The sequence below is a fragment of the Colius striatus genome, chromosome 18, assembly GCF_028858725.1.
Source record: "Colius striatus isolate bColStr4 chromosome 18, bColStr4.1.hap1, whole genome shotgun sequence".
NCBI classification, from domain to species: domain Eukaryota; kingdom Metazoa; phylum Chordata; class Aves; order Coliiformes; family Coliidae; genus Colius; species Colius striatus.
In genome coordinates this window covers 2,413,732-2,427,941 of record NC_084776.1, presented here as the reverse complement: position 1 = coordinate 2,427,941, position 14,210 = coordinate 2,413,732, and the positions used below count along the sequence as shown (strand labels likewise).

Genomic DNA, 14,210 nt, shown 5'->3' with positions numbered 1-14,210 from the left:
GCCGAGGGGCCGCCCCCATCCCCTTCATCTTCCCCCGGGACCCCCCGCAGCGGGTACCCGCTCCCCCTCCAACCCCGCACCGGGGACCCCCATCCCGGCCCCGCCGCCGGCACGGCCCGGCCCGGCCTCCCGCGTGCCATTGGTGCGGGGCAGCGCGGGGGGCGGGGACGCGGAGCCGCTATTAAACATCACATGGCAGCCCGCAAAAAAGGGGCAGCGGCTCTCGCAGTGCCTCAGTTGGAAGCGGTGCGGCGGCGGCCGGAGGGCACCCGGGATTGACTTGCTGCGTGTGTCGTTCCCCCTCTCCACGCTTCTTCCCTTTCCCGCTCCTACGGCTTCTGGATCTTACACCCCTCCCTTAACTCTATAAGCACCTCCGTCGAGGCAGCGGCAGGTAAGGAGCGGCTTCTTTCTATTCGGGACGCCCACCCGGTCGCCTCCAGGTGCCAGCCGGGAGTCAGGGGGACGCGGCGGGAGCTGCCGCGCAATCCCCGCGCTGTCCCCGCGCAATCCCCGCGCTGTCCCCGCGCAATCCCCGCGGTACAGCTTTCCCTTCCTCGGTGGATGTGCCGCACGCTCGGGCACAGCCCTTTGGAGGGGGAACTCCTGCGTCTCTCATGCACCATCCACGAGCTATTCTCAGTGCCGAAAATAATTAGATAGGTATGCTGGGAACACTCGAGCATCTGCTTGCAGCATCTGTTTATGTTCATAACTTTCCATGCACCAGCTGCTTCCCCCCCCTCGCCCCGCTCCGCCCGCTCCCGAGATATTTTATTCTGGGGAAGGGCTGCAAGTTTGCATGACAAGTCCGTGTCGCAGCAGTAGCACCGCTCCATCCTCTTCCATTCTTCTCGCCTGTTGTTTCCTGTACAAGAGAGAGGTCAAAAGTATCAAGGCTTAGAGATCAGATGCGTGTTTTTGAAAGGAGTGTCCGAAATGTTTTAGAAGGGTGTGAAATGAACCTGTAACTTCATTCATTAGCACTATGGAAACAGGAGATTGTCTTTTATTCTTAATCATCCCATCAAAACACAAAAAAAAGGAAGAGAGAAAGGAAAAAAACCCCAGCAACACTGCAGCTGTGGAGCCTGTGAAGAGATTGTGTTGTTTCAACTTCGTTCATGACAGTTAAAGGAAAAAATACTGATAAGAAGCTGCAGATGGATTTGTGGGTTCAGTGAGTGCTTTGTCACTTTCCCGGGGCTGGGGCCCTGCAGGTGCGAGGTCGGGGCTGTGCAGGGGGCCTGGGCTGAGCCAGGACACACATCTCCATCCTCTCCCAGCCCGCTGCCACCTTTCCACGCCGCAGGCAGTGACACTTGTTTCTGTGTTTCAGCCTTACCTTTCCACTTGTTTGCTTTTCCATCCCCACGGCCGATGCATCAAGTACACCCCCTGGTGATGGCTGTTCCACTTGTACTTATTTTGTCATCAGCTAGAAATATCCTGAACCCGTCTCATTTGCAGGGCAGCAGATGCCACTTGTCCTTTCCTTTCTCCTGTTTCTTTGTGCCCGTTTCCCTACGTGATATCCTCTGTTTTTCTTTCTTTCTCTCATTTTTTTCCGCACTGCCTGATTGTGAAGGACAGACCCTTCTCCTCACCACTTTGTGTAACTTCAGTCCTTCCCAAAGCAGCGGAGAAGCCCCGGGGAACGACTTTTAAGTAATGCAGGGGTCTGGAGAAAGGTTACAGGGATGGCTGTACCTAGCAGGAAGGGAGTGGGGACTGTGGGAACAGGCTCTGCTGGGGGTGAGCAACCTCTTTGTTCTGTTTACTGAGGGCAGGAGGAAAGGCTCTGGGCTCAGGTACTGCTGGTGCTCTCTTAGCAACATGTGCCCGGCTCGTTCTGAAGGGCTGTGTGGCGTCAGCCTGGGAATAACTGCTCCAGGCTCGTTAGTGTTCCTTTCTCTACCCAACTCCAGGTCTTTTTGCACTTCAGAGTCTTTGTTCAGTATTAAACCTTCTCTACAAAGTCCTTTGTGGAGCTTAGACATGCGATGTGAATGTCTTTTTGGGGGGGAGGTCTTAAGGGGGATGCTTGCTAAGGGGAAAGGGAAGGTTAGGGCTCTGCATCGTGGCATTTCCACCAGTGTTGGTTCAGAAATGCTGCAGATGCAGCACAGCCCCATTTTTCTCTGCTCCTCTGAGCATCCCTTCACAGCAGAGCAAGCCTAGGGCTCTCCCATCCCATCTCATCCCTTCCCTGTAGTGCTGCAGCTGTGCCAGTGCTGGCAATCACAGGCTGCATGGCTCTAGTCTTGTGTTCTCTTCCAGGAGGAGAGATAACCTGGATTAATATTATTATTAATAGTAATGCTAATGATAACAACACACCTCGTGATGAGCGAATTTACAGCTCTGTGTGCACGTGTCTGGCTGCAGTATGTCTGGCCCAATTATACAAAGGTTTGGAGGTGTTGGTGGGTGCTGAGATTGGCTTCTTTTGTCTGGTGAGGATTGTAAGACTGGTGCCTTCAGTGCTACTAACAAGTAATAATGGGAGGGGGGAGCAGGAAACTTGTTTGGAGCAGCAGGTGGATAAGCAAAAGTACCATCAGATTTTTCATGCTGGTTTGTTTCTGAGGTTTTTGAGGGAATCTCAAAAAACCAGTCAGGGCAAAGACTGATCAGGTGTCTGCTCAGGGAGCTGGTGGATCTATGGGGTGTTTTACAGGGCAGGATCAGCCCTGATGCATTGCACCAGCCGGTCCCTGCGCATAGGGCTGGTCGTGCTCCCATCCTGGCATCCTCCCCTCTCCAAGCACTTGTGAGGAAAAGAGGCAAATTGTGCTGTAAAAGAAAGAAGACAGCAATGCTGTGCTGGAGCACACCAGAGCTTTGTTGTATAAACTTCAGGTAGTCTATAAAGGGAGCATGGGGTGTCCCCAGGCATAGCCCTGAGATTCTTAGAGCTAAACCAGTGCAGGTTGGCTCCCAAGGGCAAAGCACCAGCAGCTGCAGCCAGGAGGGAGAAACACTGTGAAAGGTGCAGTGAGTACCTCACTCACTGCAGCTATTTGGAGTCAGAATATGATGATGTACAACACCTAATTTGGGTCCCAAACGTCTAAGTGCAGCCAGCTCACTGCAGGAAGCTGGAGTTATGACTTCAGTGATTTGTGGAATTCAAACAAATGTCCTCAGGTCAAGACTTATGTGAGTGGGGGGGAGCTGCAGATTCAGCCACTTGAGACTTTACAGCTTATCTTTCCTTCCCCTGAAAGTTTTCCTCAAAAATCCAAGAGACAAGGCAGGAAAGGAAAAAAAAAAACCACTCCACAACTTCAAAATAAACTGTTTGCAAGGCTGTGTGTTTCCACACAGAGCAAAGCAGATTTGGAGTGTGTGGAAGTCAAACATGACCGTGATTATAGGATGTGGTTTCTAACAGTGATCGATTTGCTGACCAATGCAATGGTTTCTCGAGAAGTTTTCTGTTAGGAATGTATCAAGAGAAAACCACTTTCCCTCTGTGTTCAGGTTTCTAATAAAAGTGTTTTTTTAATCCAAAACAAGAGCAATAAATTAAGTGAACATGAAAAGAATTCCTTTGTGTTTTGAGAATGATAACCTGATGGGAATGAGAAACCCCATGATCAGAAAGGTGTGGGGAGGGTGGTGTGGAGAAGTGAACCCTTACACCATGTAAGCAAGAGAATCAGCTAAGTCAGAGTTCAGCTGTACTGTAAAGCCTTCATGGCTGAGGGCTGCACTCAAAAACGGGCAGTACTGAACCTACCAAAAGCTGCCAAAATGTCTTGTACAGCCGCTGCTGAAGTCACAGATGACTAATCTTGGCAAGTAGGCGTTGGGACGCATTCTTGCACAACAAACAGAAGTGAGGGGAAAAAAGAGAAGGTAAAAGTAAACCCTGAAGAGATTCTATAAGGAAAAGCCAGCCTGAAGGCAACTGCAAGCACAGGGTTGTTTTCTGTTTGTCACCTGCTCTTTTCCTAACAAGTGTTTGCTGACCTAAAGCCCTTGCAATGTGGTTGAAGGATGTGGGAGGGCTGAGAAACTGTTTGAAATCCCTCAAGTTTTTGGAACACCTCTGCAGGGCTTTAGGGGCTGCTTTTGGGGAATGGGGGTAAACTCTTACCTATGGCTGCTGTCAGAGGAAGAGCCACAGAGTACTGAAGCTGCTTCGCGGGCAGAGCTCGTGCTTCTTGGCAGCTGCAGTTTTGTTGGGCTTGGGACAAACTCAGAGGAATTTTGATAATGCTGATTTACAAAGAGCACCATGATTTAATCTCCCACTACTGTAGACAATCCTGAAGTCTCCTCTCCTGTGGCAAATGGACATCAGACATTCCTCATCGCTCGGCTTTAACTGGGTTTCCTCCACGGAGCGCATGTGTGGACAGAGCAGTTGCGTTACTGCAGCTCTTCTCCTCTGCAGTATCTCAATTACATTTCCTGATATACAGTACACGACTTAATGGATGATGCACTTGTTAAAAGCCAAACCTGGGTCTAAGCCAGACCTCCCTGAAACAAGTTTGGTGGCTTCTGCCCTCGGGAGGAAGGTTTTGTAGCCTCTCTGCTGAGCTTTAATTGCTGACATTTCAGACCCATGGGCCACTCAGAACTGTTACCCATTGGAGATGGGACTGCCTTGGGCTGCCAAAGGGAAGGTGCTGGTGCTGGCTACCAAAGGTGTTATGGAGACACTCAGATGGTCCTACTTCATTGCAGCCTTTTGTTAGTGACATTGTCAGGAGCAGGTGAAGACTTAGTTTGCTTCCTAGAACTTAAGACTAACGTGAGTGTGGAACCCACACAGACCCCAGCGAGTCTATGAGGATAGAGAGGAGCTAAGGCAGCCCTCGCTCCTGCCTCTTGCAGAGAATACACAACTCCTTTTTCTTAGATTAATCAGATTTCTTTTAAAGTGGTATGCAACATCATTTCATGGAGATCCCTGACATTTGCCTTTTCCCAGTTTATTGCCTTTCTCAGTACACATCATCTTCCCTTTTGCCTGCTCACTTGTTTGTCATAGGTAAAACAGTCCAGGAGGCAACGTTGTGTGTCACTGAAACCCACTTCAGCGTTTGTGTTTGAGCAGGTGGATGTTAAGGCTGATTGTTTGTTTCCAATTAAACAGAAAGCACAGTGGTAAATAGCAGGCAGATTCTTTGCTTGTCCAGGTTTAAAATGAGTAATGCTCAGAGACCTGTGTGACGTGCTCAGTGCTCTCACTCTGGGAGAGTGACCGCTTCTTTGTCGTAACGATGCCGCTCCTGTGGATACACACCTGCACCCATTGTGCATTCCAGAAAGCACTGTCATTAAGAATAAGGAAACCTCCTGCAGGACCACGGGAGTGATTTTGCTTGATTCTGTCAGGTTTGATCCCTTCTCCTTTTGCTACCGAGGTCTAATCCACCGTTTTTCTCTCTTTTGCAGACCATGCCCTCTCTATGACGGTTACTGGTTAAGCTAACTCTGCATGCCAGAAGACTGTCCTTGGTTGACCCAAGGGCTTTCGGGGACTCCGGCCTCTCCCCAGTTTTTCTGTGTGTGTGTGTTCCTCTAGAACTTTCAAAACTGTTTCTCCAAAGGGTTTTGCAGAAACTTAGACTGTTTTCTAAAGCAGAAGCACCTCAGTCCACAGCAGTAGTGATGGGCAGCGTGCGAACCAACCGCTACAGCATCGTGTCTTCGGAAGAGGACGGCATGAAGCTGTCAACCATGGCCGTTGCCAACGGCTTTGGGAATGGGAAGAGTAAGGTACACACCAGGCAGCAGTGCAGGAGCCGCTTTGTCAAGAAGGACGGTCACTGCAACGTGCAGTTTATTAACGTGGGCGAGAAGGGACAGCGATACCTGGCCGACATCTTCACCACGTGCGTGGACATCCGCTGGAGGTGGATGCTAGTGATCTTCTGCCTGACTTTCATCCTCTCCTGGCTTTTTTTTGGCTGTGTGTTTTGGTTGATTGCACTGTTGCACGGGGATCTGGAGAATCAAGAAAACAGCAAACCTTGTGTCTCTCAAGTGAGCAGCTTCACCGCAGCCTTTCTGTTCTCCATCGAGACCCAGACCACGATCGGCTACGGCTTCAGGTGCGTCACGGACGAGTGCCCCATCGCGGTTTTCATGGTGGTTTTCCAGTCTATAGTCGGCTGCATCATTGATGCCTTCATCATTGGTGCCGTCATGGCGAAGATGGCTAAGCCAAAAAAGAGAAACGAAACTCTGGTCTTCAGCCACAACGCCGTGGTGGCCATGAGAGACGGGAAGCTGTGCCTGATGTGGCGCGTCGGGAACCTGAGGAAAAGCCACTTGGTGGAGGCGCACGTGCGAGCGCAGCTCCTCAAATCCAGGATCACGTCGGAAGGGGAGTACATCCCCTTGGATCAAATAGACATCAACGTAGGGTTTGACAGCGGCATAGACCGCATATTCCTGGTCTCCCCGATCACCATCGTACATGAAATAGATGAAGACAGTCCTTTGTATGACTTGAGCAAACAAGACATGGACAATGCTGACTTTGAAATTGTGGTAATATTGGAGGGCATGGTGGAAGCTACTGCCATGACCACCCAGTGCCGCAGCTCATATCTGGCAAACGAAATCCTCTGGGGCCACCGCTACGAGCCTGTACTCTTCGAAGAGAAAAACTACTACAAAGTGGACTACTCGAGGTTCCACAAAACATACGAAGTGCCCAACACACCCATCTGTAGTGCCAGAGACTTAGCAGAGAAGAAATACATTCTCTCTAACGCAAACTCCTTTTGCTACGAGAACGAAGTGGCCCTCACCAGCAAAGAGGAGGACGAGATTGACACTGGGGTGCCTGAGAGCATGAGCACAGACACCCACCCGGACATGGACCACCACAACCAAGCAGGGGTGCCTCTAGAGCCACGGCCGCTCCGGCGGGAGTCGGAGATATGACTGACAGACTCTTCCTCTCTCTTATGGTTGAAAGGAAAAGAATAAACGAAAGAAGTGAATGACATCTATCGGTCAAAGGCACGTTGACCCGAGAAGTTGGCCCAGAACAGTTTTCAGACAACGGTACTGTTGAAGAGTGGTGTGAAGGCAAAGCAGAGCAGAGAAACCCGGGCTGGGTTTAGGGCTGTCCTCAGAGGAGGGACGACAGAAAGCGAACTCTAAAAAACAAAGCACTAAACATGTCTAAGTATGAACAGAAGGCACATATGTTGTAGAATAAATTATGTATATATTTTTTTACAAAACTTGAACTTGCAGGCAAGCTTTGGTTGGGTTATTATTATGTTTTTGGTTTTGTTTTTTGTTTTTCACCTTTTTCCAGAAAGCTTCTCTCTAGGGAACAAGAATGTTTTTAATGGCATAACAAAGGCAAGACTCTGCCTTATTATTATTATTATTATAATTATTTTTTAAAAAGCTGCTGCTAACTACATGAACACAAATGGTTATTTTTGTTGCAGTGTAGTTTTTATTTTTCTCTTGTGTAATTTAAAAGGAAAAAAAAAAAGGAAAAAAAAGAACAGTGTTGAACATTTTGGTTTGAAAAGCTCGTGATCACTTCAGAGAGGCTGATATTGCCAGAAAGCCTAAACTCCTTTTGAGGCCAGTAGTTTGATAGCTAGAATCAATTTCTCTCTTTCCAATTACATAAGGGGCATTATGTAATATCAAGCCAATCAGTAGCCTCCAGCAAAATTATGATTTCTTGTTATTTTTAGGGGGGAGAATTTAATTCTCTGTCTAAAGGAAAAATGAAACTAACAAATATATCTAACGTAGAAAGAGGACTAAGTTAAAACTACCTACATGGATACCAAAGAAAATGCACAGTTTTGCACAGTGGAGTTTATTTAAAAAAGAAAAAAAAGAAAAAAGGAAAAAAAAAAGGAACAGGCTGCTTAAAACATAAAAAATCTCAAACCTCAGATACTTTTTTTTTTTGTTTTGATTTTTTTTTTGTCTTTTCTTTTTAAGACCTTTATTTTGCACCTTATTCTAAAAGCTTAAGGCTCGGATCTAAAGTGAGATAGGACTCCTGTCCCTTCCCTGCTCTCCTATGGGGAAATAAATCCCCTTTCTCTCTTGTAAGGAGAAATGCAGCTGGGGGAAAGCAAACAAGCAGATGTGTGTCCTCACCGGTGGCTGTTTGAGCCGGGCAGAAGGTCAAGTGTTAGCTCAGACCTTCCCAAATCAGCCCTAGACCTCGGTGCTGACCCAGCCTCCTGAAAACTGAGCCACCCTCCATGTGCTGGGGGTGTCTGACCCACAGCCCAGTGTGTTACCTGTGAAACTCTGGCAGGGAGATGTGTTGCTGCTGAGGGATGTGCGAGGCTGAGGCTGCTGGAGTTGGCATTGGGGCATGGAGGAGCCGAGCCAGAGGCAGACGCCAGTGAAGAGGTTTTTGAAGGAGAAGGGAGAGGGTAATGGAGAGGAAAAAAAACCCCAACTTCCACACCACAGCACTTGGGTATGGCACAGGAGTTGCAGTATTTTGTAAACAATGCTTCTCTTCAGCAGGGTGTCAGGAAAAGTCTTTTCCAGCTGATTTGGAGAGGGGCTACTTGGGGAGGATGAGGCTGCAAAGTCCTTCTCCTGCCTCCGCTCCCTGGTAAACACCGAGCGGTCAGTGGATGAGACATGAGCAGATTTTGTGACCTTCAGTGCAGCTCTGGCTCCAGTGGTATTTTGGCTCCTTCACTCAGAAGACTTTAAATTCACTGTGCCTCTAAGATGAAGGAGACTGTGAGCCTGTGCTTCACGCCTGCTCCTGAGGAGCAGGGCGAGAGGGGTAGAGGAGGGACATGGTAATCCTAGTCGACTCTTGCAGTATTGGATCACTGTATGCCATTAAAAAACAGCTTGTTCTAGGTCTAATGTCTTCTGCAAACGGATATCTGTGAAGGCCTCTGGCCCCTTCCAGCCCTGCCTGAAAGAAATGCCTGCAATGAAATGGTTTCTGATGAGATGGTGTCTACAGGGGGTGGGTTCGAAACTGTGGAGATTTGACATTGTAAATGTTGATCTGGCTACTAGAGAGGGCAGATGATGAAGTGCAAGTACTAAGGCTGTTACTGGGGTAGGAGGATGTAAGAGAAAGGAAAGGTTGAACCTGTAAAGGTCATTTGATTGTGATTTCTGGGCCAACAGTGGTGAAGACAACTGAGTGCTGCTAGTGCTGCTATTGTGATATTCTTGTCAAAGGAAAATAACTAAACCAAAGAGTATTCAGTGAAACAGAGTGGATGAAAACACAACAGGGAAGGGATGGCAAAGGGAGGCTCGCTGGGAGGAGGAGGAGGACCTGGTCTCCCAGTCAGCATCCCCCAGGTGCACAGCGCTCCCACTAAATGATACTTGAGATATTTGAGGGAGGGGTGAGAGACAGGGGATGGAAATGCAGGATTCAGCTTGTCTCTCTAAAGCAAAAGAAAACAGAAATCCCCTCCCCTTTAACATTTCTGGTGCAGAGCTTTTGGGCTTTGTTTTTGGTTTCTTTTTTGTTGTTTTTCAAGTCAGTTTTTTGTTGGTTTTTTTTTTTTCAGACCTATTTTTAAATGCCCATTTTATAAAAGTCTATCAAGTATTTTCGTATTTAAAGCCAAATGTAAATAGAAGTCTGTAAAGGAGGACAAGGAGAAGAAGAAAGAGAAAAGGCCACAAAAGGTATCACTTGTGCTCGGCAGTCTCGGCTAGCTAGGACCTAGATGCTACCGGTTAGCATGACTTTAGCAACCACTTGCCAGCCTTAGAGGATCCCTAATGCTATCAACTTCTCTTTATTTATTTTTTAAGCATGGACTTTTTCAGTTGAAAACCCCATTCTAGTTACTGGCATTTCTCAAAGTCACCAGCTCTCCCAGTGCTAGTCTCCTCCTGGGTGTACATTGAGGTAATCCATTTACCCTCTCTGCTGGGCTCTTTTTCTTGAGTAACCCTTTGTCTTTGCCGATTGCATCTCACATTGCAGAATTGCACTCAGCCTCTGGCTCCGGGAAGCTGCTAGAAAGAGACCTGCAATGTACACTCCATGGTACCCTTTCCCTCTGGCCATCATTTCTGTATTTCTCAACACGCTGTGGTAAGCCTGGGATAGGACAGACTACTGTAGCACACTTCTACAGCAGCAAATTGGGTTAGTCCTGTGCAAAAATGGGGTTGTTTTGAAGCAGAACACGGTGACTGACAGCGTTTCTTTGGTTCCTGATCATGCTGGGCCAAGCTGATGCTTCATCAGAAGCCCTTTAAACTGACTGAGCTCTACCTGCAGACTCCAACAGGCGTTGGGTCGGCCTCTTGGTCAAGGATAAAGTTGGCTCAACTGGCTCGCACGGAAGGTTTATACTGTATTTCGCTTAGGGTCTGGGGAGGAATATGTTATTTCTGCCCTTCCCTGAAAATACTTGAATGAGACACATTGTCTAAACCATAATACTGCGTACAGTGACAAAAAGCATTTCTGAGGCAGGTGGGGATGGGATCTCTTCTTTCCTCTGGCTCTTCTGTGCGAGTCGTCCTTGGTTAAGTAGCCAGGGTAGAAATCCTTTACTTATTAGCTGTGATTAATGATACTCTCTCCCAGCAACAACCAACTCCTGTGGTGTCAGTTTAGCACTCACTCTGCTCGGAAAAGACAAAGGGTCCAGATGTTTCATTTGTTTTCTTCGGTCTTCTTTTTCATAATGGATTACAAGGTAAAACTGAGAAGTACTGTAATGTCTTTAAACTATGGCTGCTCCTGACCCGTGTGAAGTAGAAGGGTGCTGCATAGTCATCATCCCACAGCCAACAAGAAACTCATTTGGTAATGACTTTTGGCCTGCAGCTATTGTAAGGTGAACAATCTAGGCATCTGACAGTTGTCCATTACTATTTTTTCCTGTTTGCAGCCTTTTTGTATCAAAGTCTTCCTAATGTACTGCACAAATTGTGGATTGTACAGATTTTTATATATTATGTCTTATTTTATTATTTCTAAATAAATAATAACTAAAAAACCCACCAAAATGGAGAATTGAGCTGATGTATGCAGCACTTAAATGAGCTGGGGGTGGGTCTGGAGGTTATGGACTTTGGGACTGGCTGAGCACAGGTATTGTGTGAAACATTTTAGGAGGAGACAGGTCGTTCTCTCCCTTGACAAAAGGCAGGAGGAAAGGTGACACCATCATTATGTCTCACATGAGAACACCAACAGGGGTGCTGGGTAAGTGCAGTGTAAGATTTGCCCCAGAGAGAATGAGGGACTTTCTTAAGGTCATACCAGGAACTGCAGAGCTCCAGATCGTTAGCTGCAAGTTGTATAAAATGGAAAAAGAGCTTGAAGTCTGCATAATCTACAAAGCAGGGGAAGGTGGGGCAGTGGGGGGTGAGTTTAGGGAAATTAAACCACAGTGTAAGCAAAGGCTTGGAAAGATTTGAAAAGGGATTAAAAAATTAAGCAGGAAACTCTTCTTCAAATCCCCATGTTTCATGTCTGCCTGGAACATCCCCTTATTGAAATGATTCTCTTCAGCTCAGCTTGATTCCAAACACGCTTGCTGTCGCCTTTGTGCCCCATTCCTCCGGAGTCCTGAGCCCCAGCTCAGCAGCGTGGAGCTGAGGGTTTGTGTAAGGGGATGTGGAAGCACAGCAGGGATGGACCTCTAGGAGCTGGAAAGAGACTCGATGCCCTTATTTGCCTGGGTTGGAAATCTCCTTTGCTGCTGCTTGTGTGTGACCTCCGGGGCAGAATATCGAGGCTGCACAACTGTGACTCGGCTTGAAACTGCTGATCTCACCAGAATCAAAACAGGCTGAGGGTGGCCCTGCAGCATCCCAACGCAGTTTTGACTCCTCTACTGACTTTTCAAACTTTTTATCAGCCTCTGTTGCTATTAAATGATGCCAAGGATGGAGCCTTGACCCTATCTAGAAAGACTCAATTTATAAATTCAAATTTACCTTTCAAATCTAATGGTCTCTTGGAAAGCTTACAATAATAATTACAGGGCTGGATTTAGAGTAAGATATTAGCTGTCACAGCCTGCATCTGCTTATTGTCCCTGCTGAAAAGCATCCTGTGTGACAGCCCTCACTGATCTGACCCTGGCTTTAACGTTTGCTGCAGGGGCCTGAGGCTCTGGGGCTACTTTGTGCATATTCTGCCTGGCTGTCTCCCATTGCCTAAATCATTAGCACCATCTCCTGTCAGTGCCTTTCCCTTCTCTTGCTGGTCACTGGTCTGGTCAGGTGGAGTCAGCACAAATACAGCAACAATACACAGTTGGTCTACTTTGGTAGCAAGCAAGGTAATAGCTCAACTCCTCTTTATCCCATATGAGCTGGATGCATCTAGCAAGCATCAAGCATGTGCTGCAGGCTGCAAGCTTATGCTACCTGAGTCTAGATGGCATGAGTAGAATGCCATAGAAGATATAACATCTCCTTCCAAAGATTTCTCTAAAGTACAGCCTTTAATCCAGCACCAGCATTTACAGCTTGTTTGAGTGTGCAGGTCCAGGTTCTTATCCACAACCAATGCATTTGGTAGTTGTGGGTGGGCAGGTTGCAAACACACCTATTTCAGCAATATGTACATATTCTATAATACTATTTAAAATAAACACTGCTCTTGCATTTTCCTTCCTTGCTGGCTTGGATTTCAACCCCTGGATACTGGAAGCAGACTTTATGAAATAAAATTCAAGTTGAGACTCATCCAAATGACATATATATCAAATATGAAATACCTGCTGAGTCCTTCTGGTTGGGGAGCTGTGCAAAAGGGAATCCTGAGCTGTGGCAAGGATCTCCTGTCCTCTTTGGATACCCTTCTCTTTCCACCTCCCAGTTATAGCAGATTTCAGGGTAACTCAGGAAACAAGGTCAAAGTCAAGTAATAGGTCTTGTATGGCTGAACTTGACCTTATTCTGGTTATTCCTCATAACCAGGTAGTGAGGAGGAGGATCTTATCAGGTAACCCCTGCTCCCTCCTGCTGTAAGAGGCATGTTGGCTTCTTGGGGAGACCTTTGCTGCCGCAGCAGGTAAGAAACAACAGGCTTTTGCTTCCAAGGTTGATATTTTGCTCTTTTTTTAAAGAAATAAATGAATCTTGCTGTGCATAAACTGTATTTGATATGCAAATGAACTCATTAATGATTTTGCATTACACGGCATGCAAGATCCTTCATGGCTGTGCCTGCACTGCCTCAGGAACCTACTGCTCCAGCCTGCAAATGCTGACACTCAGCTGCAAATAAAGAACAAACCAAACCAAAGCACTTTGAGGTCACTGCCTAAGAAACTTCTTCATTATTAGGCTTTGAGGAAGATCTGGCTGCTAGTATGGTTCAAGACTAATAAACTTCAAGGTACTGCTTCCATTAGAATCATTGATCAGAGTTTCATTTAATTGGTATATAATATGCTGTTAGGAAAGTGTAGCTTTCTATAGTTTAATAATACAGGATCTTTACAATCCGTGATGAATCTCACCCTAGGGCAGACAGATTACTCAGAGAAGTAGTACTATTTTAGCTCTATTTTTGAAGCCTCTTAATATGAAGTCTCAAACGTTGCAGTGATGGTTAGCACTCAGGAAGGACGAACATCTGCCTTTAACCAAAGCATTTCCATCTTTACCCAGTGTTTCTGTGCAAGTTCCTTGCATACACACAGAGAATGCAGAACAGACAAGCAAATCATTTTTTCCTTGTTCCCATGTTGATACTTGCTCTGTTTTCACTTTTGCTGGAAAGGTAGATGCAGATCACAAGTTGGTATTTTCTCTGTTTACACCTTAGGCAAGAGAGTGTTGCCTAACACTATCCAGTTGACTCAGGATACCTCTGTGATCTGCAGAGGGAAACAAAGGGAATTCCATTCTTCCTTCTGCAGGAGACTTTGGCAAGCCATGCCTATCCTCTAAAAAGAATCCCAGAGGCTAAATCAAAGAGAAGGGGGTGGTGGTGGGGAAAAGCTTTAAAGGAAAATGAAGTGACTGAAGGTATGGAGCAGCTCAAATGCACACTCTGCATTTCAAACCAAATGGAGTGCAAAAATGCTCCATCTACTCTTCACAGTGTGCTCAGTGGCTTCACCTGAAGGACATCTCTCTGCAGGGCTTCGAGGTGATTGTCACAGCAACAGCTGGAAGAAGGAAAGCAATTTATTGAGTTGAGGAAGGTATAATGCCACCTGCAGCTTGCTCAGGCCTCTTTTCTCCTCTCTGTGTCTCTGACCCTGAGTGGGAGG

General features: G+C 46.9%; 1 protein-coding gene across 1 annotated transcript; it reads left to right on the top strand.

Moving 5' to 3' along the window:
* Positions 1-245: 245 nt before the first annotated feature.
* On the top strand, positions 246-10,891 carry KCNJ2 (potassium inwardly rectifying channel subfamily J member 2). Its single transcript, XM_062010941.1, has 2 exons — positions 246-394; positions 5,416-10,891. Exon 2 carries the CDS (start codon positions 5,632-5,634, stop codon positions 6,913-6,915), a length of 1,284 nt encoding a protein of 427 aa, XP_061866925.1. The 5' UTR covers positions 246-394; positions 5,416-5,631; the 3' UTR covers positions 6,916-10,891.
* The last annotated feature ends 3,319 nt before the right edge of the window (positions 10,892-14,210 follow it).

Excerpts from the sequence above, each read along its gene's own strand:
- KCNJ2 (XM_062010941.1), top strand. The coding sequence starts at position 5,632 with ATGGGCAGCGTGCGAACCAACCGCTACAGCATCGTGTCTTCGGAAGAG.